The following is a 24,735-nucleotide window of genomic DNA, read 5'->3' as shown; positions in this document are numbered from 1 at the left end:
CCTTCAGATCCTGTTTGACTAGCTCTTTCACTGCCTGCCAGATCTACCAAGTTCTGCAAATGCATTAAATATTTCACTGGTTAGTTCTGAGGCAATTCACTTTAAGTCTTCATAATTCTAAATCTCTGCTAAGAATTTCATAAAATAAAGTTAAGCTTCAAAAAAAAAAGGAAAGTGTCTGTCATTACTGGAATTAATGCATAGCTACTACACACAACCAATACTTTCAAAGGTACATAAGGGTGTGGAGTAAGTTTGCATGAACTGTATTATTCCACCCCAAATAGTGCTTCAAACTCGCAGTGCAACAACCTCTACCCTTGGTTGCAAAAAGATAAACAGTTTCTCAATACAGAAGTGTTAACTACTAATCCAGCTGTAAGAATCTTTCATGGGAAAGAGCCTAGGTGAGATGATCTAGTGTCTTGTCCTGAGCTGGCTGTATATCCCTCTGTGCCTATCGTTGTGGAGAAAAGGAAAATAAATAAATGAACTACCAGAGGAAAAGCCTCACTCTGAACCTGGTTAAAAGCCAACTAGAACATCATGGCACCCCATAATGAGCAATTAGCCCTCACTTTAATTAATTTTTGCTTCAGAGGAGTAAAATCCTATACTAACTCCACCAAGCAGCAGGAGACCAAAATCCCTCTCCCATCACCCCGTTACTCGTGGTTACTGTAAAGTCAGTTGGAACTGAGATGGGGCAGAAGGGGGCGGAGCAGGAAGAGTGGATACCCTAAGTTATGGTAAGCACAAAAAGTAGGTATTCGTTTGTTGAGATACTGCACGAGCAGTGTTTACACTCAGACCCCAGATCTTTTTCACATGAAGCCAGAACAGAAAGCTCTCTCCACAATGCATGTGATTAACTTAATGCTGTTTCCAATTCTGAGTAAGAGTGCTCATCAGATTTTAGCAGGCTCAAATAGTTTCATATTGATTCCATTCCTGTTGTTTCAGATAATTTTATGAGAATCAAGAAAAGGCTGTAGAAAAGGTTTAACATTTCTCTAGAGATGTCCAGTGGTACTCCCCCCAGTTTGTGGTATTTCATATACCAAAGAGATGCTAAGAGGGGTTACTTCTAAAAAAAATTACTCTTTTGGCCGTTGCAGATGTAGGCCATATGTTCTTTTAACAAGAAAGTAAATTTGAGGATAAGGGAAGTCTTAAGGTTACCCATTTTACAGGTTATTTCACTGGACTTGTCAGTGGTCAGAAACAATTGTAGGGAAGATTTATTTAACAAAATGCAAGAGCACTCTGACATAATCCCTTATGCTCCAAGAAAGTCATAGCACATAACACTACCCAATCCAGCATGAGTAATTCTCATGTTGAACTCCCTCTGGTGGGAACATCTGCTCTAGAAAATGCCAGAGGAGTCTCCCTCTATACTTAAGAAACATCTGTTAGAGTTAACAACAAAGAGCTCTTGTAAGTCATTATGAAGTACCATTAGTCTCTCAAACAAGCAGTAACAGCAAATTCTCTAGTTAACCTGTGCTCCAAGAAGGTATTAAATAGACATTTACCAAGTGGGAAACCATGACTGCTCCATCACAGTTTGCATTTGCAGGGTCGCTTCGTTCTCTGCTTTCAATGATCTAGAAATACAATGAAGTGCAATGAAGTTTTTGTTACTTTGAAAACAATAAAACCACTCCCAGTAGTGAAGCAGTTTTTACCATTCTGAAGATAGTGTGAGAACGGCTGCTGTGTTCATTCATTTTTGTTTCTCCATAATGACGATTTCCTGCCAAAAAGCAACATTAGAATACTTCTGCTTATAATCTGATGGACAAAAAGCACAATTTTAAAACTCTCTGAAAAACTTTGGTATATGAATATAAAGCCTAAGGAATACCCCATGGTTCTAAATATACCTGATTAACCAAAACTTTTTAATGCTATCAGCTGACATTGTCTAAATACTTACTTTCTCCTTTTCTGATCCATTCCATAACTTGTTCTGGGGCAACCACCACTTCTTCAATCAGATCTTCTACATATGTATTCCTCTACAGAATAAACACAGTAATAAATTTTACTGAACTCCAAAACACACTTCAATACATAAAGTAAACATTACCAGCAATTATTATGGTATTCATTCAACAGCTGAATGTCTTTTTACTCTAAACACAAGGGATGGGTAAAGTTTAGACTTTGACCAAAATTGTCAAAGGCAATTGTTGCCTAAGGGCACAAGAATCAAACAATAGATTTAGAAAGTTTTCTAAAAACAGAAGAGCTGTGTGAAATATCCTTCTTGTCATTTTCTGAGGGAATTTAGGAGTATATTTCTCAGTAACTCTTCTAAGGACATAGTTATACAACGGAATTTTCCCTTCTTCCTATGTTCCAAAACCATGACCATTTAAGGGAGCCAAAGGAAAAAACACCCCAAAACCCATGCCAACAATTTTTTATTTCCTACAAAACCTTACATTATAAAGAAACTGAAGATGGTATTAATACAGATTTCTTTTTCTATAAGTGATCATCTCACTGAATAGCTCTAGTCACTTGGTTATTCTATGATCACAGCAGTATACCACTTGCTAGATGATACAAAGATGATATTAAAGTAACTTTGTATATCTGTCAGAAACTTAAACACATAGAGCTTAACTAAACAATTCTTGAGGTTTTACTGTCAAAGTTAAATAAAATAGATCATCCTGGAAACCTTGAGGATTAAGTCTACTTTTATAAAGATTTACAAAGATGAATTAGCAATAGCAAACCCAAAGTCACTGCTGTTATTCTACTACATCAAAAGTCCTTCCGCTAATGCTGAAGATACAATTACAGTTTGTCCCAGAAAAGTTTTCCACTGGGTGCTTCTGAAGGCTTTTTTCCCCAGCTTCTTTTACTCCAAGCAGATACAGTACTTATACATAACATCCACTTACATTAACATCCTCACGAATTCCCAGAGGCTTCTTTTTCCTATTATCACAAAGCAAATCAGTAATTGTTTCATTGTAGATTTCCATGTATGAAACCCTTAGCAGGAATTCTCTGTCTGGAATCTAATGTTGAAAGGGGAAGGGAAAAAAAAAAAATCAAACAAATTAACAGACTAACTGATGGACATCTTTTAATACAAATATTCTTAAATTGGAGATAAAAGTTTGGATATAACAAGACAGAATAATTTTTCTTCTATCTCACCTCTTTCCAGCTGCATTAATGGTATACCACTTCTAAGGTTATTACATTAAGATAATTGCCCAACAGAAGCATGACAGTAGTTCTCCTACTTAAATGCCATTTCCATTACCAATTTCCTCCTGCTTAGGCTCTTTCCTCTCTGTATACCTTGTCTTCTCTTTGCTTGCTTGGATTTATTTTGCTGCTGCTTCTTCCCCTGCCTCCTTGGCGGAGAATGTTGGAATGAGGAAAGGCTGCACAATGGACTCCAGAAAAATCTTCTTGCCTTTAGTTACTTCTGTAAACCCTCTAAGGATCCTTAAAGGAGCAGTGACCATTTCACTTCACTGGTAACAACTACCTGAAACCCTCTAGGCAGAAGCAAGCACTCTGCAAATCATGTTTTGGAAATCACTGTTTTAATGTACACTTTCTCCTTACTTTTATTAATATTGAGCAATTAGCAATTCTTTTGTAAGCCTGAAATAAGTAAATATAGTGTCATATTCTTCCACTAAAAAGAAGTCTTTCATTGTTAGTTTTTCAGACTTTTAAAATAGCAGAATAAACACAAAGCTTCACATTATCTTATCTACCACATTAATAAGTGACTGCCTGTCAGGATCTCTAGCTGGTCAGAGTGACCCTGAGAAAAGTTCCAAAGTCTCTTTTCCCAGCCCGGCACTTGAAGAAGGAGTCAGGGCTCTTCATTTCTTGGTCTCGAGGTTGTTTATTGTTCCTTATCTATAAAATGTTTTCTCCTGTCCAGCTGAGGTCTGCTCAGCAAGACAGCCTAAAGCACTCTGCCTGCCCCTGGGGCAGTGTTATGTCTTTATACTAAAAACTACATGTACAATGTTTACAATAACTTTCCAATACCTATCACCTATGTTAGACAGTGAGCTTCTTCTCTAAACCAAGCTGTAAGTGCCAACATCACAGCAGAAGATGGAGGCCAAGAAGAAGAAGAAGGAGAAAGGCTGGACACACCCAGTTCCCTCCATCTTGCCCCCTGAACCCCCATTCTAAAAACCCCAAAATCTACTTTTCCACCCTGTGATAACTTGACTATTATTCTACCTAAACTGTTGTGGCTTGCTAGTCTTCATATAAGGTTGGTAATTTGCTCCATGGGTCATAATCAAAACCACAGGCATTTTGGGCTCTGTGCCAGGGTCTCTGAGACCCCTGGCAGGAGTCTTGACTGCTCAGGACAGCCAGAGGGATGTCCTGGGTCCTGACAAGTCCCTATTTGTATTTGTAATCAGTTTAACGTATTTGGAAGGTTAAGGTTATACTCAAAGTTAATTTTTTGACTCCTCATGTCTCAGAACCCTCCTCAGTTTTGTTATGATTTGATTTTAACTAATAGAGTCCCATTAGCTTTTTGTTTGAAATCAAAAGATGAGCCTGGCCCATCTTTGCCAGGCTGGCAAAGTAACTGCAACATTTAGTCCAATATAAGTTAATTTCCTGCATAAGCCTCTTGATACTAAAATTAATTTTTATGTAACCATCACAAATATTACTAGTCCTTTCAGTCACTTCAATTTAATAGAATTGCTCACCTCACAAATAATTTTGAACACATGCTGAATTGCCTTAGGGATAATGCCCACAGAATCTTCATTCCCCATCATTGTGTAAGTCTTCCCTGAAGCAGTCTGTCCATAAGCAAAAATTGTGCCTAGAAAGATAGTTAAGTTTTACTAAGTACCTCTGAAATACATTCCAAAAGTTTTTTAAACACAGTTTTAAAACTTACCATTATAGCCTCGCACAGCTGACTGTATAATTGGAACAGCTACACCATCATACAACTGCTGAGTGTTGTCACTTGAGTGAAAGACACGATCTTAAAAACAAAAAAAAGGATGTGAATCCACTCTATTGCAAGTCAAAACAAGGTGTCATTCAGTATTGCTGACTTCAAATCCAGTACATTTGCATAATCATCTGCAGGTTAGCTCCAATATAAATATCATTGTAGTAGCACTAATGCAAGCTTTTAAAATTTAGTTTTAAAATAAATATTAAACACAAAATCAAGAAAGACACAATGCACAGATGATAGACAAGTAAAAAAACCCTAAGAATGATGAACAGTTAAACAATCATCCTATTTAATCCTAAAAGGTTTTGGCTAATTTATCTACAAGGATGGTAAGCCTGACAAGACAGGCTAATTGTTAAACTCCTAGCCTGGTGCATGCTTTTACTGTGTATTTTGGGAAAAATATTTGTAGTGGCTACGTTCACATTAATAAGTAGAGTTGACCAGTAGGAAAAGACTCAAAGGGAGCCAGTTAGTTACGAGGATCCCACATTCACACTAGTCACTTTTGGGACTGTGTTCTCCCATGGGACCCTTCTCCCAAAATGCTCATTTTGGGACCCTTCTCCCAAAATGCTCTCTGGACTAGCCCTTGTTTAGTCCATTTGTAACTGGATTTCAGATCAATAAAATGTGTTCCAAAGCCACTATGGCATGAACCAGAACAGAGAAAGTAAGGTCCATCAGGAAGCTGACTTCAAAAGCACATCCCAGTGCTGCCTGCACCAGAAATCCCGTGTGCCCCAATGACCCTCCTTGGGAATTACGAAGCTGGGAAGGTTGGGGGGCATTTCAAGAAGCTCAGGGCATTCACCACAGTCGACACGTTCAAGAGAACAGTAGCAAACTTCCGCGTAAGCATCTACGTAAAGCAATTGCTTCCACATTCTTACCGTAACTAAATGTTTTGGTACCACTCACGTCGGAAACAGTATTATTCTCACTTCTCCAGTGCAGGGACACTTTATCTGAGGCATTTTCTCTAAAAGAAGAAACACTGTGTTACCTTTATTGGGCGAGGACTCTGCTCCCAAAACGCGGGCCCCTTACCGCGAACCCCTCTTCCCGGATCCCTCCGTCCGCCTCCCTGCCCAGCTGCGGGGCACGGCGGCACCCAGGGCTGCGGAGGGAGCCTCTCCTGCCGGCTCACCTGGCGATGAGCGGCCGCACTCGCACGCACACCGTGACGGCGCCCTCGTCCGCCATGCCCGCCCGGGACAGGAGCAGCGGGGCCGGGACAAGGGACAGAGCCAGGAGGGCCGGCCTCAACCGCCGCCGAAGTTTGAACTGCGCCCGCAGCCGCTCCCTATTGGCCGCGAGGGACGCACGCCGTGCGTGGAGCGCACCACTCGCACAAGCTGGCGGGGAGGTGTGGGGGGGCGGCCGAGGGAAGCGCGGCCAAGAGCAGACGGGTGAGCAGCCCCCGAGCTCTCCTGAGACACCTTCGCTCCCCCCCGCGTCTGCCGGCAGTGCCCGGGGAACAGAACGCTGTCCTCACAGCCGCAGCTGCCGGCCTTTTAAACAGCTCCAGGCACGGTGACTGCGCCGCCTCCCTGGGCAGCCGTTCCAAGGCTGGGAGCCCTTTCAATTAAGGATTTTTTTCCTAATATGCTATGTGAACCTCCTCTGGTGCAACCTGAGGCTGTTTCCTCTTGTCGCTTGCGACTGGGGGGAAGAGGCCAAACCTACCCGGCTACACCCTGCCGTCCGGCACTTGTATGCAGGGATGAGGTCTCCCCCGAGCCCCCTCTCCTCCAGGCTCCCCCAGCTCCCTCAGCAGCTCCTGACAGGACTCGTGCTCCAGACCCTTCCCCGGCTCCACTGCCCTTCTCTGGATGCGATCGAGCATCCCCACGTCTCTTTCAGCGAGGGGCCCAGAACACAGGATTGGAGGTGCAGCCCCCAGTGCCAATGATGAGCGGCATCACTGCCGTGCACTCAGCCCCCAGTGCCTCACTAAGCTGCCCACTGACTCTGAATAGTACGCTTTTACACGTAAGAGCGACACTGACATGGGATTTTAAAAAAAGTTTATTTAAGTAAAATGTATTGAAGTGAGGGCTAGAAAAACAGTGTGAACATCTTGTGGGTGGTAGTTCTTCGTTCAAAGCAGCATCATTTTAAGAAGCAGACTATGTTTGCTTAGTCAAACAAACAGAAAAAGCCTTCATGCCAGTGTGGACAGGTTTGAGGGGTGGGGAAGGAGAGAAAGACAGCTGCAAAGAAAAGCCTACAGAAATCAAAAAAGAAGGCACACTCAAAAAATAATTTTTTTTGAGGTCAGCAAAAAAATTACTGCATTACAAAAACACTTTTTATGTTCAAACTTTTAAAACAATCTGTTTTCTTCCATATTTTAATCATCTTCCCCTTCCTCTTCTTCCTCTTCCTCAGCTTCAGCTAAGGCTTCTTCCTGCGCAGCCTTGAAAGCTAGCTCCTCTTCCACAGTGGGGTCTGCTGCCTCAGTGATTCCTGGCTCACTGGGGAATTCTGCTTCTGCTGGTGGGGGCAGTGCAGGAGTGTGGCTTTCTGGACTGTATTTGTGACCCCAGCCAAAGTAGATGTTCTCAAATTTCCTGAGAAAGAGAAGTGAAAGATCACATATTCACTCCCTGGCAAAATATTAGCAGAGAGACTGTCAGGCATCCTTAAAAACCTGCAAGAAGTCACTGTAGTGCAGATATCCTACAGCAGAAGAATTTTAAACACGACACCTCTTTTTAACTGCCCTAATGGTTATTAACACATCTTCTGTTTAAAATGATGAAGTGTTGTGACGGTGTTCACAACACTTTTTGGATTGAGGAAGAGATGAGGATCTGACTCCATGTTTCAGAAGGCTTGATTTATTATTTTATTATATATATTACATTAAAACTATACTAAAAGAATAGAAGAAAAGGTTTCCTCAGAAGGCTAGCTAAGAATAGAATAGGAAAGAATGATAACAAAAGCTTCTGTCTCGAACAGAGAGTCCAAGCCAGCTGACTGTGATTGGCCATTAACTAGAAACAACTCTATGAGACCAATCACGGATCCACCTGTTGCATTCCACAGCAGCAGACAATCAATGTTTACATTTTGTTCCTGAGGCCTCTCAGCTTCTCAGGAGGAAAAATCCTAAAGAAAGGATTTTTCATAAAAGTTGCCTGTGAAAAAGTGTCACTGCACTGCACTGCAGTACTGTGTAGTGGAAATCTACATGGAGGTAATAACCACGTGTAGTGCAAACAAACAAACATTAGAACCACAGAATGTAGCTGGTTTTGTAAAAAGTCCCACAAACACAAGAGTATGTGTTTTAAATCAAGGACTGTGCTCAAATACTAATTCAGCATTTATATCCATTAACTTTATGCCAGCCTTTCCAATAATTAATTGTATTCAGTCTTAAATACCTATTTACTGTTGCTGTGCATATTTAAGTGGCCTTCTCCATCAGTCTCTGGAATAGCTGGAACTCAGTTAATGAATTAATAATAAAGTAACTCTGCCTGCATTAGAGAGGCCCCTGTGTGTAGCACATCCAGTCAGTGTTGTAACCATGTCAGGTGGACTCTCACCTGCCAGATGCAAAGGCATAAGCTCCAGGCCATCGGTTAGACTGCAGGATTGCAATTGAATATTCTGGGATCAGGTTTGTAGAAGCCTGAGCTGTCCAAGCAGGGATGTTTTTCATGCCTGGAGACAGCCAAACACATACTGTCTATGAATAAATGAACTTGACGAGCCTCTACAAAATACTTAAGACTGAGCTACAAGACTTGCACAGAATTCAAGCAAGGTTTATGTTAAGTTGCACAACAGAAAGAGCCAGAAGTCAGAAACACTAAGTGTAGGCACTATTTTCCAAAAGGTGGTTTGCATGAGTGGGTAGGTTGCACAGGAATGCTGATAGACCGCCCAAGTACAGAAAAAATTCAGTAGCACTCACCCCTGGGTCTTTTATCAAGGACTTTTTATCATTTACAGATAAATTGTATAGCTATATTTCACCTTGATTAAAGAAGGGAGAGTAGAAAAATAATCAAATATTGAGGTAATCTAATATTGAGGCTCCCTTATTCCCGTGCTGCAGTGATATGCTAAAAGATCTAAATTCTTATACAAGTAATGTATATCAGTGTATGTGTGTACATATTAATTATTCTATTTACTTACAAATAAACATACATTTTTCTTTTTTCCTAAAAAGATGAGATAAAAATAGCTGAGTATATTTTATGTAGTAAGCTGTTTTGAACTTGCAATAACATGATAAGTCTAAATTATTTTTTCCTTTTAATCTCAACAAGATGGTTGCCTAGTAAACCTGATTATTTCAGCTTTAATGTCAATACTATTAACCATTTTGCTTTTGATTGATTTTGTAAAAGAACATGTTTACCCTACAGAGGCAAAGCATATTGCTCCAAGAAGTGTCAGAGTTTAACTTCAAATATTTACTGCTAAATGACAACATTCCTAGTGACTCTCTATCATAAACTTCATATTCCATGAAGAATACCTTCATCTTCAGAGATCAGAGTAAGAAGGGGTTGTCCTGTTTCTTCCTGGTGCTCTTCTTCCTCCTCCTCTTCCTCCTCTTCACCTTCTTCTTCATCTTCCTCTGATTTTTGAGTAGGATTAATCCAAACACAGCGACCCTATAATTGATGTGGAAAAGTAATAAATACATGTAACAATCATTGAAAGAATGCAAGTTAAAACTAGTTAAAACAATTGGCTCAGACTCACACACAGTTAAGGGATAGGGAGAAGAAAAATACATATTCCTTAACTGGAATATTGTTAACAAAATATTGTATCCTCTAGGCAGAATATTCCCCTCATTCATTCCTGCTTACTGTTTGAGAATAACCTTATACCTCTGTCATCAGCTTTTTGTCATTTTGTATTCTTCAGTTCCTGGCCAGTTTGGTTTATATCCTTGCTAGATTACTAGTTACTGCAAACTATGGACTTATTCCTTCTTTTTAAAATATGCCTTGTTATTTGGCTACCAGTCAGAGGAATGTAACAGAATGTTCTTAAGATTCTATTGCATACTAATTTTATTTTTTACAACTACTGTTTTGCTGGTAGTAAGTTTAAATCTTATTTCCTACAATTTGCTGTTATTTTACACTAGCATTCTTGAATTGGTAGACTGGCCATCAAATCATCCAGCAATAAAAACCAAATTAGTACTACCTCTTTCTAGCAGTAGTCTGATAGAACATGTTTTAAAGTTTTTTTCATTCAAATGTTTCATAGCAGAAAGTATAAAACAAAAAATTAACCAGAGGAAAACACCATGTAAATTTCATTTAGCACACAACCATAAGCTGTCTGGGTTTTAGCATCCTACCCAAGAAAAGAGAATTTTAAACATTTTAATCAAATAAGGATCTCAGAACAGAAAACCTAATACAGAAGATTGCAAGAAATGATTGTTATCTATCAGGGCCTAGCTCCATACTGTTATTTAAAGACAGGTTTCAATCTCAAGCATACATCACTGGAAAAAGCACTAAACCTAGAGGGTTCCTAAATATATATATATATATATATACAGACACATATATATATATACATACACATAAAAATAGATGGTATATGTAAATACATGCAAGATATTTATGTATTATATAACACGTATATATGTTTTATATATATATATATATATGTGTTATATGTTATATAACATATAAAAGTACATGTTTTATGTATAAGATATTTTGGTATTATATATGATATAAAATGCATTTTCCAAATAAAAATCTTTCAATCCAACACCATTTCTGGTGAGTAGTTTGCATGTGCAGGTGGGGAGTGTAACTCACACTCTGTTACCCCACAAGCACAGCAGTGTGAGCAGCACCCAAGGCCCATGCGAGCTATGGTGGCACACACCTGCTTTAGAATGCCCTTGACATGGTGTGCCCACATGGCCAGGGACTCCACCATTTCAGCCACAGGAGGAGGCTCAAACTCAGGGTTTTCTTCATATGTATCTCCTCCTTCTTCTTCTTCTTCGTCCTCTGGAAACTGGTAAAATCCAGTGGGAGAGACGTGGGTTCCTGCTGAGATTCGCGCTATCTGCGCGCGCAGGTAATTGGCCTCGTTTCCAGGAAAAGGAGGGAAGCTCACAATAGGAGCATCCAAGCGACCAGTGAAGAACTTCTTGATTTGCCTGGCACAGACAATCTGGGCTGGTGTCACTGGAGGCAACTTCACCCAGGGTTTGCCTGGCTCATTACAGACAAAATAGACATATTTATTCGTCCCAGTCCCATTTGCTTCTTTTGGGATCTCAGGTGGGGGTTTATAGGTGGACTTTGGTGGTTCAGGTTCTTTTTCTTTCTGTTCCTCTTCTTCCTCACCCTCACCCATCTCTTTCTCTTCTGCAACAGTTTCCTCTTCTTCCTCTTCTCTTTCCTCCTCCTCCTCTTCCCCTTCCCGTAACTGTACTTCAGCTATAATATAGTTCATTTCCAGGCCCAAAATTTTGCCCCAGAAGCGACAGGTCTGGATTGGCTGTACACTAATTAGGTTTTTAAAGGCAAGGAATATGTAATAACATTCATCTTTGCTCAGGCCAATTCCAGCCTGTTCAAAATAAAAGGCTGTTTCCATCACATTTGGTAGAGCAGGCTCTCCCTAGGAAAGAAGATTCTGAGTTAGATAATTATACTTCACTTTCCTGTAGTGCCACTCATCATGTCAAAGTGCTTTGCAGACATTCAGTCACTACATTTTTTACTATCATTTAGAAAAATTAGAAGTATTTTAGTGGCAAAGAAGAGAAGATGAACGGCAGCTCTTAGAGCACAGGGTTTCAAAATTTAAACTCCTAATTACTGCAAAATAAGGAAAGTCAGCATTCTTACACAAGATTTACAAGGGATTCAATTCAGTGCTAGGGCATGTCAGCTAAGAGGCCTTTGATGCCTGCAAACAGTGACACTGTGTTGCCGTGTTGTAGATAATATAGATTTTATATATTTAGGCACCAGAGCAACAACATTTCTCTGGGGTGAATGTTGCTTGGCATACTGCAGCTCCCTGCAGTTTTTAAACTATTGCCCCCTCTGTTATCAAAGTCTGTTGTAAGACTCCATCTGGCTTCAGTGAAAGCAGAACTAGGCCAATAATTAAGTATTTCCAGTTGCTGTACCACCCACCTCTCATTTTATGGGGGCAGGTTATCATATAACACAGACAGAGTTATTAGAAGTTGGACATGACAGGGTAGGGAATTTTGAAGAATTAGTGCTAATTTCATGTGGAATTTCTTTGGATCTGACAGGTTTCTTATAACAAAGGAAGATTGATAGGATTGTGAAAAATTCAGAATTCCTTTCTGAAATACCCTACCTTTTTTCCCATTTTCAGCATATTATACTGTTTATGTAAGATACATAACAGGGTATGGCAAAGATGAAGGACTATCTCTTCTGTGGTTGGTATTTGTACTCTGCAATGGTAATTCAATTTAATATATACTGGTTAACTTCATATGAAAATCAGCATCTTGTTGAATGATTTCCCTTGGCTATTACAATTCTTGTTTATATTCTTTTATTTCTTATTATAAGATTTCTCATTTCTCCTTGGGTACAAATGCTTCTGCATATAAGCAACTGAATCATCAAAAATCCTGTTTTAAGAAGTGGCTTTTCAATTGTATTAGTTGTCCATTAAAACCCTATTTTGTTTTAGTTGGAGAAGGACAGACTGGAACTGCACCAGGAGCTGGAAGAATCCCAACATTCTGCATTCTGCTATTTTACAGCAGCAGCAGTGCACAATATTGTTGAAGAATATGTCAATAAGAATATACCTCACAGAAGAATGTACATCTAAGAATGTATCAAGAATTATGGTCACTTTAGGTGAAGAAACCTTCCTTTTATAAAAAGAAATTAACTTGGATGCAATATTCCGTAATGAACTGGCATTTGGGAGATGTTACAAACCTTACTTTCTGTTTATCACCTCTAGAACATCCCTGATTATAACAGCTCAGGATATTAGATTTACTACAGGAAAAAAATCTCAACTAAGTAACCAGATGGGTTTTTTTCTTCGGAACTAGACATGGGACGAGCTCAGCTGTGAAGAGGTTACATCGTGCTGTGACTGCAATTATCTGTACGGCCAGGAGAGGCAGCACTACAGAAGAGACGACAACTTCCTCCCTTTCTCTTTCCCCTTCACACCATCCGCCCACCCCTTCCCTGGTATATTTGCTGTTTCACTCCGATAATAACTCACCATCTCTTCATCTAGTTCTTCATGTTCTTCTTCTCCAGCTTCCTTGATGAACAAAGCTTTACACTTTTCTGCAGCTTCAAATGTTGGAGGGATCAGATGTTCGTCTCGAAGAGTGTCCATTTTTTTCCGAAACTGTGCCCACTTCACATCCTGGCTGATAGTCTCAATTATGTCTACTGTATTTGCGGGCTGTTCATCCAGGATCTTTGTTAGTATAGTAGCAAAATGATCATATCTGTCATATAAATGTAAATATTGTTGGGTTACTATGCAAAAGTCTTAGAATATTATACTTTTAGTAAAAAAAGTAAAGGCTAATCATCGGATCTTTGGAGAAATCATTAGAACAGTTAGAAGAAAGGGGATCATGGAGCCTTGAGGCAAATTAGGGTTAAAACTAGTCTGATTATACTTAAGAGCTGTCCCATCCTCCATTTCTAGTATATACCCTTCCTGTCTATGAGCTGAATCTGAATTTAAACTTATTCTCAATCATATAAACTTGTTTTTTGAACTCTCTATAAAATTCCAATAGGGATTTTGGTTCTGAAAGATGTTGGACACTAGCATGCAAGTATCACTAGTGATAAAATATTGCACGTATAACATTATGCCATTCTATATGTACCTTCCTTTGTCCTTTTACCTTTCTCTCCACTCATAGTTCCTACCCTATTTGATTGTGATCCTTTTTCAGACTTACAAGTTCAGGCCAGATTTTGTGCTGGTCTTCAGTAAATAGGCTTTTGCATTCTTGATTGCCAGCATCCGGGCTTGGGCATCGGGAATCTCATCCTCATATGGGCTGTATCCGGGCTGGTCAAGACCATAACCCGGTTCGTGTGGCTGGTAAGGGCCATGGCCACCTTCATAGGCATCTTCGAGGTAGGCACTGTGTGGTTCGTGTGAAGGGTCTGATTCTGGCGACGGATCCATGCTGTGCCGTGCCCCCGGTGCCCTGGGAGCCTTGTCCCGGCGCGTCTCTGGCTGATGGCTGGCGGTGGCACCTGCAGCTGCTCAGCGCCTTGCGCTGCTGGCCCTGGGGGGCCGAGGTGCACAACGGGGCTCGGTGACCGACACCGAGCTTGTCCTGCTGCCCGGGGCGGCCGGCACGTCCCCTGCGCTCCTGTGCTCGGTGCGGGTCCTGGGGCGGCTGGGAGATGCTTCTCAGCCCTCACTTTACCTCCTGCTATTCCCAGGGAACCGGTCCCGGTTCCAAAGTCTGGGGCTGAGGAGGGCGGCAGCCCGGGGCCGCGCTGGGCCGGGTGAGCAGTGTGGGAGCTGTGTCCGGAGCACAGGCGGGCTCGCTGCGGCCCTTCCCGCGGGCCGGCCTGGCCGAGGGCTCGCTGGGGGCCCGGGGTGCGGCCCGGCCCGGCGACTCCGCGCGGCCCCTCAGCGGCAACGGCGGCGGCGGGCGGGGCGTCACCGGGGGAACGCGGCCCCGCGGGCAGGGAGGGCAGCCCAGTGACCCGCCCCAGCTGCCGCGTCCCCTTCCAGAGCGCTTTGACGCCCTTCTTCGCTACTTTCAGAGCGACCCTTGGGGTTATGGCGAAAGGAAGGTGCTTGAGCCTGGTCTGTACGGGGTTCTGAGTAGCCTGGTGTAGTGAATGGCGTCCCTGCTTAAGGCATCAGGTGAGAAGTAGGTGATGGCTAATGTCCCTTCCAACCCAAACCAGTCTTGTTCTGTAAAGCCATGAAATGCTGTTAATGCTTTCCCTTGAACGTTTGTGGTATGAGTCTTTCAACTGTCTGCTGAGATCAAAAGAGTGGTTCTTCAAAAGTTTAATCTTGTTTTGAAAGGTTGTTAATGTGCCTTCATAGCTTTCATGTGTTTTAGTGGTGATATGCTGTTCATAGAGTACAGGGGTTTTTCTTTTAAGAGAAAAAAATTTCTATTCCTGAATCCAAGGGGAAAAAACCCCAAGCAGTTATAAGTTAAGTTGGAATGAAGGTGCTTGGATAGAAAGCATAATCAGTGTTAATAAGAGAATTATAGAATCTACTGAGTTGGAGGTGGCCCATCACTTAGTCCAGCTCCTGGCCCTGCATAGGACACCCTGAGAGTCACACCACGTGCCCCAGTGCATTGTCCAAATGCTTTGTGAACTCAGACAGATTCAGTGCTGTTACCACTTCCCCAGGGAGCTTGTTCCAATGTCCAGCCACCCTCTGGGTGGAAAACCTTTTCTTGGTATCTGACCTAAACCTCCCCTGACTCATCTCCATGCTGTTTCCTCGAGTCCTGTCACAGGTCAAGAAAGTGAAGAATGAAGGCAGCAGGTGGCCATAATCTGAGTTAACTTGTGTTTGCAACAGTATTGAAACTGTTTAAAGAATTGGTGTTATTTCCCATTATCCTACTTTGATTTCTTTGGTAAAGAATTTGGTCTGTTTCTCCAAGGCAAGTCTGTTTTGCCAGTGACAGTAATAGGTGAATGATCTTCCTGCTCTTATCTTGACCTGTTGTGTTTCTTCTCCTCTCTCCAGTTCAAAAGAGGGAGTGATAGAAAATCAACTTTGGGGGACACCTGTCATCCAGCCAAGGTGAAACCAATACAGTGCTGTAAAAATCTCATCTGAGTGCCCTATGAATGTTATAAGTTGTGTTAAATAAAGTAGTGCAATACCTGAACTGTAAAATACACTTCTGTGTCATTGATGGATCAGCTAATGTAACTTTTAAAAAGTATAGTTTATTTTGGATAAAAATAATATTTTTTCTAATATTATTTATTAGAAGCAACCAGAAAAAAATGAAATAGCTATGGCAAACTTCTGTTACATTCCAAGAGAGTAAATGCTAGAAGTATCATTGAGGCATCTGACCCATTGTGAAGGAGCAGCAGAAGACACTTTTCTACATCCTTAACGGGTGGAGCATTTATATCAAGAGCTAAAAAGTTTCTGCATTGTGTTCCTATGATTCCAACAGGTAAGACATGATAAAAAAAGTTAGTTCTGCTGGGTTTCTACTTGTAGAGGTTTTTAATTGATCTTCGCAAGGAATGTGCCCAGGCTCACTTTGCAGAACTTCCCCATTGACTGCAGAGGGCGATACAGTACTTGCAAATTACTTGTGGATTCCTTTTTATTTCAGTTATGTATCTTATATTTGGAGGGAAAATTTGTTTAGTTTTTAAATTCTATTAAAACCGTATGAACTAAGTTACCTTTCTGCTTGTGTGCTGAGTGAAGAAAAGGTTAATGCTTTGTCTTTTCAATTTTATTCAGCAAAGAGAGAAAACTGGGGCCACCTATATTGCAGTTGTTTAAGTTAGGATACATGTGAAATGTGTAAGGGCTCAGGATAAGTAACTCGTCAGTGCAGAAGGATGTTTCACCAAGGTGCTATGATGGTCTTTTGTTGATAGACAAAAGTAGGAAATGGATATGTGCAATACTGCAGCATAATCATACTCTGATCATTGTCAGTAGCATGGGTTAATTAGCAGAACAGTAACTAAAGTAGTAACATTTTCCCTTTCCAAAGGAGGTTTGTATTGTCTCTTCTGTGCCCAGGTAGCCATTGTTTCTTGTCCAGTGGAATCAATTCTGCTTTTCAGTAGCTTTTTTTTTTTTTCTCCTAAACTGAACTCCTACCTGTTACTGGCTTTGAAATGAAGATCCAAAAAAAGTTGCACATAGAACTGGACAGCTGTTGCATTTCCATACAGGTTAATTTGTGAATTTTGCACTGGGAAGGGAATAACAGGCATAGTGAAGAAAGCTTCCCTTTTCAGCTGATAATCCTTCTCTGCTCTATTGATTTCTTTGCAAACAAGTATTGAATTGGAAAGCCCAGATTCAGGTCCCACGTGTGTCTTCTTAGAAGAATGCCTTCATCTCCAGACACTAAGTAGCACCTGTAAGTAATGAGGTGAAGCTGGTCTCTCCTGTGTAGCTGGCAAGGCAAATTTAACTTAATTCCAGCCTATATAATAGGAAGCAGCTGCTGTTGCTTTCTGCTCAGAGCTTGTTCTTAAAGAGCTGCCAGGTGTGCTGGCAGCTCTTTAAAAAGGGTGGCATGATTAGTAGGTTCTTATTGGATTTCCTGTGGTATAGGTTTCAAACTGCGTGCTGTGGTCAAGACTCCAGTTCTTGAGGGTCTGAAGATTATCTTCAGCTTTTCCTTTTCACTGTGTTTAGGGATTAAATTATTATGTGTTTTCTGACTGCTTCTAAATGACTTCAAGAGGAAAGGTACTTGAAAAGTACAGATCTTGTCTTGCTACCTTTGTTTATTCTTGTTAAAAGTCTATTAACTACATAGCTACTTTTTAATTTCTTTTTCATAGTTTTCCATTGAGTCAAAGTTCTTTGTATGTCACTTCTGATAGTGATTTCCTGCTAAATATCTAAGGAAGTTCTTGTATCTATAAAAGTAAATATTATTCCCCAAATCTTAAATGTGTATGGTGCAGAGAGGAAAAGATACTCATACAAGTTCTCCTTAAAATATGACAAACTTTTTTTTGTTGGTTCCAAAGTTTTCACAGAGTCATTACTGCAGGCATACATCTTTCTTCTCTCATAGGGAGATTGATTCTTTCATTTTCTTTGGGCTGTGTGCTGAAGTCAAAACTGTATTCCTCAGGTGGTCATAGACATTAGATTAGTACTGGCAGTCTGAGATGCTTTTCGATATTATTGGAAAGCTGAGAGACCATCATCCTTCTGCACAGGACTGATAGGAAATGCATTTGGTGCTCTGAAGGAAATAATAATGATTTTTGGAGATCTAGTGCTGGCTTTTGCTCTTATTGAAGTTCAGCAGAAGCTTTGCTGTTGACTTCTGTGAAAGTGAGATTAGGTCCTTTGTTATTTCATTTTCATGTTTCAACATAGGTGAGGATATATGCTGCGAGACAAACTGGGTTTAATTTTGACTTAGGGTGGAGAGTTTCTGTGGTTAATGTGGAGTGTGACTTTGCATCCTGATGTGTGAATTCTGTATTTTACATTTCCTGAGTTCAGAAAATCACCACAAGTTACAAGTGGCGGTGCAGTGGCAGCAGCATTGGCATGGACCAGGAAAGTTTCAAGGGGGAAAATTTTTTTTAGTCACCTGGTAATCTGAGTTCTAAAGCTTTGTTGTAAGGTAAGCTTTTGTTCAAACTATGTTATTGCAGTGACATGGTGAGGATTTTTTTAGGAGAAACGCAGGAAGTTGATGCTGATAGTATTTTTAGACTGTGGTATGTCAAGTCTTTGGGTTTGTGATTTCTATTGCTGAAGGTGATGACATTTCTCTGGCTTTGGTCACTGTATAACTGGCTAAAAATTGCATGGGACAGCATGATTAGTGTCCCATGGAATGCTGTGTTTTATAATTTATAATAATTTTCATTGATGTATCATTTCTTACCTGCTGGTACTATCAGAGCATGGTGGGTTTTGATACTTAAGAGGAGAAAGCTGAATTTTTTGGCAAAGAGGTTGTGGCAGTTGTGCATCAAACTTTTAAGTAAATGCTGAGTTTAACTGCTGCCAGCCGAGGTGCTTTGTGCTGGTGCTCAGAGCTGTCTGTTTCCTACAAGTCTCTTAGATCACAACTGCGGGTTTTGGAGTTGTGTGACACTTTCTGGGGTGGGAAGAAAGGCAGAGTGATTCTTGCTAGTATGTTACAGACATGATACAGGGTTCAAATGGGCCTGTTTTGGATCCACATAGGGCCAGCTCAGCTTCTGCTACATGTTTTTGTCAGCTGGTGTGCAGAGAATTCTGAATGTCTTGGTAGGATGGGATTTTCCCTCAGAAAGTTCTGACTATGCATAATTGTGTGTTGCAGGACTGTTCGACTCAACTGATCCTGTGGTTCATGTTGAGGACACCCAGTTGGGTTCCTCAGAGCAATATAGATCCTAAAGATCATTGTGTTGCAACAGTGCAAAACTGGACTATGGGAGTTTAGGATCTTTGCTGCAGCAGTAGTACCAGGCAGCAGTAGTGTGGTGGATTTTAACTTCAAATAACCTCCTCTGCTTGAAGGCTTGTGAAACCTTACCAGGCTTGTTTTCTCCTTGCTGTGCATGTGAATTTCTCCTTTTTGGAGGACATGGGAGAGGGAAGGGGAGGTTTTGTTCATTGTGGAAATTCTTGGCGATTTTGTTTCAGAGAAGAGTCAATTAATTGTCATTACTGGAAGGGAGGTTCACTTTTTGCTTTGCAGATCTGGAACCTCTGCTGTATTTCTGAGCCATCTTTTATATTTATTAGATACTGTGTTCAATTTACAATGATTATGTAAAAAGATTTTATTCTTACATGAAGCTGAGCAAGTGCAAGTATTTCAAGATGATTAAAAACTTCATTCCTTATTTTGGTTTTCCCTAGCTGTGTGTCACAGCACTTTCATTGTAGAGAGAATGGATTCTTTCATTTCCCCCCCTACTATGGTAAGCCCTCTAGTCTGCAGCAGTGGTGTAGAACAGGGTATAAGGATTCAGCAATATTTTACCAAAACTATCTAAATCATGGGGAAATAGAGAACCAGTCCTGACACTTTCCCCTTTCAGATTGTTAGGAGGAGGAGAGAAGCATATTCTTTGCTATATATCAAATAATTATAAAATAAATATTCTAAAACCAAAATCCTTCAGAAGTGTAGATGGAATTGTTTCCATTGGAAACTGGAAATAAATGGCTACAGGGTTTTGTGGAAGTTAGGGATATATAGAAGAGGTTTAAGTATTACAATAGGAGGTTTAAGTATTTCAGTAGCATTAGTCATATATGTAAGTTCAACGTAATTCTTAACAGAAAGAGCTTGCCATGTTAGACTCCATGAATATGACATTCTACTCAAAAATCCGTTTTCATATTGCAGTCCTGTCATGAAATTCATGCTACTGAATATGACATTAAAGCAATTCAACTTTTCAGGCCATGTTGCGTTTCAATAAACACCCAATCAAGTTGTCCTATATTACAGTGTTTTGACTGTGTAATGCATAATAATGGACATGTTTGAGGATAGCACTATACTCAAAATAGTGTATTTAAATTGTATTCACAGAGTTAATAATCCAATTGCATTCTTAATTGGAGATAATACTCAAAGTGTAATGGGGAAGTAAGCCTATAAAGTTGACTTTGATTTCCACTAAAGAGAAATCCATCTTTATCCTTGAGCTTTCACGAAATGCCATTAGATCAGTCATTTTATCTGGAAATAATTTCTACAAATTCAAATACTCTTTCTTTGTAAATTTGATGTCTGTGATCAGTATCCATTGTTGCCGACAATTTTGTCCCATTTTCTTTTTTCCAGACTTGTAGAACTTCCTGTGAACAATCTTCTCCTAGTAACAAACATGCTCACTTGAAAACTGCTTTTGTTTTCTTCTTTGTTTTCCTTTTTATTATGTTGGACACAGCTTTTATTTTCAGTTAGTTGTTTAGTCACCATGTCCTTTTTCTCTTCTTTGAAAAGCACAAGATAAACAAAGCAAAAATTTGCATCAGCATTCAAAGTACTATATTTAGGGGAAGTAAACAAGAGTACCTATGAAGTGTCTCAGATGTTTCTCCTGACTTTATATTAACAACTTTACCATGTCTTGTCTTTCCATCCTGTTTTACATATATATACATTTTCCATAGAAAATATGGTGTGAATTTAGATAGTACTGCAGATTCTATTAGTCTGTTTTTCTTGCAAAATATTTATAGAACCATTCTAAACAGTATGTTGCTCACCTGCATTTGAAACTTGTTTCCATCTATGCTTTGTTGATGAAAACAGCTTCTTTAGCTGCCAGTGTTAATAAGTGTTCAAAGCATTCATATTAAACCATAATTTTTTTTTGCATTCCTTTGTCAAAATATGAAAAAGCATTGTTTCCAAGTAATAAAACGTAAGAGCATCGGAAAATGTGCCCTTAAGTATGTAAAACTTTGGGGCTATGACATTTCACTTGTCTGGAGTGAGACTGAGAACTCTTTGATCCTTGGAGTTAACATGCATGGGGTAAAATGTTTGGAACTTAAAAAGACATTGCAATCCATGCACTGAGCAAGGATTGCTTAAGTGAATGATTGGGAAATTGTCATCGTATGCTATAAATTATGCATCTCTTCAGGCTTTAGTCACCTTTCCTATACCAGAAAGGGGTCACGATTATCTGTTTCAGACTCCAGATTTACTGATCTTCTGCTGAAGGAGAAGGCAACTTTCTGCCTTTTCCTTTAGTGTCCAAAGAAATGAGTAGGGCTTGTTTTCTGAAGAACAGGTGCTGGGGCACAAACCCTTTTTGTTTGCCTGGGTAGAGCTCACTAGGGGAGAGACCTGAATTCGGCTCCCTTCAGGCTAAAACTCAAACCATATTCCTCTCATCTAAATAAGGGAACTGGATCTCTTGGAGGGGACTTGGGTACACTCCAAAATTCTGCTAACCTTTCCCTAGCTTAATATTCCAAGTTGTTCTTTTCATCTTTGATGAAGTGAAACCCTGACCATGGACTACAGGTATGAGTGATTTCTTAGGAGATTGCAGTACCATCAGTGACAAGATGAAAACAATGAGTGCTAATACTTGACAGCCAACAGTGGTTTTCCAGGATAGAGTCATAACTGTAAGGAGAAAACATGGGGAGCAAAAAGTCCAGGCAATAAAATAACCTTCTCTGGAAGGAATTTAGGTCCAAGCACTGTCTGTTAGTCCAGCAGTGGTTTGCTTCCTGAAGTGACCATGATTTCATTCAGAAAGCCAAACTGCCTTGTAGAGTTCCTTAGTTATCTCAGAGAGACAGTTATGGCTCAGAAATCTTGTCTGAAAGGAATCTGCATTATGTTTTTTTCATTTATGATATTTCACAGAAGAACATACTAAGCTCATGCATTAAAAAAACCCAAAAAACTAGCTTTTTGTACAGTTATAAATAGGTGTGAAGCAATAAGAATGATGCTTTGAGTTTAAAAAAAAGAAAACCATGCCTCTTACTTACAATGTGGTGCATTTACAGCTGAAAATAAATCATAACAGGAAAACTTGCAGCAGTCTCAACATGCCTGATATCTTGCATTTCCACTCTTGTTGACAGCTCATGGTAATTGGTGCTTTGGGTTGAGATAATTATTAATAAGTACTACTGAGTGTTGTGAGGTGCTGCTTTACCTGCTGCTTTGAGACAAGCATCAAAACCTTTGTGAATAGGTTTAGACACTTTGTTATTTGTATTCAAAAGAATATAATGGCTGTGGAATTCTGAGTTAACAGGTTTAATTGTGCACCATATGACACTGAATTAGCTTATCCAGCACTTGAAGACACATTGTATAAGTGTTCTTCTTTCTGTGGAGATGACAATAGTGTCCAGGTGGTTTCATTACCAGGTTTGTGAATGCTTGACCTGTTTTTAAAAGCTACTTCTTCGGCCTGAGATCTTAGGGACTCAAAGCTTCTTTTAATATGTAATCCAGAGTTTGAAATTTATTTGAATGAGGTATAGATTTTGTATTGATCTGTATGATTATTAATTGAGCAACTCTTGCCATTTATTCTTAATCAGCCTTTCACTCTGTGTGTTAAATTATTTTGTGATCAGAAAGTTAACCATTGATAACTAAGCAAACTGGATTTTTATTAGTAATAAAACTGGATTATTTTGATGTTGTGCTGAAAAAAAAATAATCGGGTCCGGTATTAAATTGTATAGTTCATGTTGCCTTTCTCTTCATTTGCTTAATACTGAAGTACAACAAAAATGGGGGGGAAAAGGCTTCTAAATACAAGTATTAGTACTTTGAATTTTACATCTCTCAATCCTAACATTTTTACAGGTTTCTGGCTGTGTTATGAGAAACACAGAAATCCAAATATAATAAGAATCAAGACACAGTAATGGCCAAATTGCCATGGATCTAATTTTTGGGAAACAGTGTAGTTTCTGAAATTCTGGATCTTTTCCAGAAGTTGTATTTCTTTCCCAAGCCTTACCTGCACCCCTTTTCATTTGTGGCCCTAGGCATTTCTTGAAAGCTGCCTCTCTTGACCCAGGTGTATCTTCCATCTGCAGCTGATAGGCTGTTCATTTCCTCTAAGCATGTGCTATAAATTCATTTACCAACAACTATCTTCCATTCCATCTCCTCTTCCCGACTGTGGAACTTACCCTCGAGTGAGTCTGAGAGCTGGTAACTCAGGGTCTGTGAGCTCTTTTCACCTGGGGTCTGTGGGGAGAGGAATGGAAGTTTAATAATTAATTTCCTGCTGGGGGGAGCTCGGTTACTCTGTTATGGAGTTTGTCCTCTCTCATCTCTTCCTGCAGTAAGATCACAAATTACCTTTTGCCCTGATTTGAGATTTTTGATCCAGTTTTAAAAGAAAAATCATTCAGAAAGCTTGCCTGTTTTCATTCATTTAATATACAGAGGTTACTGCCTGAGTTATGGGGAAAACAGAAGAGCACTTCTTAGCAAAAAAACCACGAAATGTGTCACTATTTGAAGATACTGTATTTAAATAAGTTCCGTTTGTAACTGAAATAAATTTATATGTTTTATTTTGGACAAAGATAGGGAGAGGAAGAGAAATAGTTGTAATAATTTCTATATGGCTATAGCTGTACTTAGAAGGCTATTTTCAACAGGTTTGAATCAGAACTGCTCTATTGCAATCTGTAAAACTTCATCTCCCTTTGGGAGATGAAAATCTCTCTTGTGGTATCTGTGGTATTCTTAATACTGTCTTGCTATCTTTTTCCCTTCCAACTTTCTTGACCTATTTTAATTCTAAAATGAAGGCTCAAGAGTGTTTTGAGATGAGCAGATAAGATTAAAGTGGCAAAAGCGATGGATTTTTACTAATCAACAAGTTGATAAAGTCTCAGGAAAGGCAAACAGATTTGACTAATAATATTCCAGAAGACATTGAAACACTGTGCCTAAAAGTCAGCAGATAAAGGCAATAGTTATTTTACTTGTAGAGGGGACATTGCTGAAAGAGGTTGGGGTTGCAGCGACAATAGCTGTGTTCCTAAAATGGATTTCCTGAATCAGAGCTCTCTACATAAACAACAGTTACCAGAGAGGAAGCTGAGACTTTTCTGGTAGGTTTCCCAGAGGGATCAAGGCAAAATCGTGGTGAGTTTACAAAAATTGAAAAAGACCTGGTTTGACTCTCACTGAGTGTTTGCAGTCTTTCAGTTTCAGCTGGCTAGATCCCTTCTGGTTCTGAGATTGAATGGAAGGGCAATGAACACAGGACACAAAAGGTTTAGAAAACATTTCTCTAGTTAGGTGTAATGTATTTTCAGGAGCATAAGTTTTGTCTAGTAATGCATCTGTTTCTGTAAACAGCCTGTAGAGTGAAGTAATAGGGTTTAGAAGCAGTCATTGCTTGGTGAAGGAATATAATTTATTTCTTGTCAGAAGCAATAAAGGGTCTACCATGTCTAGTTTATATTATTCAAATATTTTTCTCTTTTACTGTTGTGTACCTACTGATCTGTTAAATCAGATCAGTTTTTCTCTTTTACGG

At 39.9% G+C, this 24,735-nt stretch overlaps 2 protein-coding genes across 2 annotated transcripts in view; both read right to left on the bottom strand.

Moving 5' to 3' along the window:
* The window catches only part of CENPE (centromere protein E), a 39,896-nt gene extending 33,694 nt beyond the window's left edge, over positions 1 to 6,202 (bottom strand). The window contains exons 1-9 of the mRNA XM_066548158.1: positions 6,147 to 6,202; positions 5,890 to 5,978; positions 4,928 to 5,017; positions 4,731 to 4,849; positions 2,922 to 3,041; positions 1,943 to 2,024; positions 1,692 to 1,759; positions 1,539 to 1,610; positions 2 to 53 (exon numbers count right to left, since the gene is read on the bottom strand). Coding sequence (XP_066404255.1) covers positions 2 to 53; positions 1,539 to 1,610; positions 1,692 to 1,759; positions 1,943 to 2,024; positions 2,922 to 3,041; positions 4,731 to 4,849; positions 4,928 to 5,017; positions 5,890 to 5,978; positions 6,147 to 6,202 — 748 coding nt within the window. The remainder of the gene's footprint in view (position 1; positions 54 to 1,538; positions 1,611 to 1,691; positions 1,760 to 1,942; positions 2,025 to 2,921; positions 3,042 to 4,730; positions 4,850 to 4,927; positions 5,018 to 5,889; positions 5,979 to 6,146) is intronic.
* Positions 6,203 to 7,009: 807 nt separating this feature from the next.
* Positions 7,010 to 14,507, bottom strand: LOC136555969 (radial spoke head protein 4 homolog A-like). Its single transcript, XM_066549014.1, has 6 exons — positions 13,959 to 14,507; positions 13,256 to 13,490; positions 10,892 to 11,638; positions 9,504 to 9,642; positions 8,560 to 8,677; positions 7,010 to 7,572 (listed from the first exon to the last, which is right to left on the bottom strand). The coding sequence occupies exons 1-6, from the start codon at positions 14,189 to 14,191 to the stop codon at positions 7,353 to 7,355; spliced, it is 1,692 nt and encodes a 563-aa protein (XP_066405111.1). The 5' UTR covers positions 14,192 to 14,507; the 3' UTR covers positions 7,010 to 7,352.
* Positions 14,508 to 24,735: the final 10,228 nt, after the last annotated feature.

This window comes from Molothrus aeneus, chromosome 4, assembly GCF_037042795.1.
Source record: "Molothrus aeneus isolate 106 chromosome 4, BPBGC_Maene_1.0, whole genome shotgun sequence".
In the NCBI taxonomy this organism is placed as follows: Eukaryota; Metazoa; Chordata; class Aves; order Passeriformes; family Icteridae; genus Molothrus; species Molothrus aeneus.
Note: the sequence above shows the minus strand (reverse complement) of the source record. Positions and strands in the feature narration are given on the sequence as shown.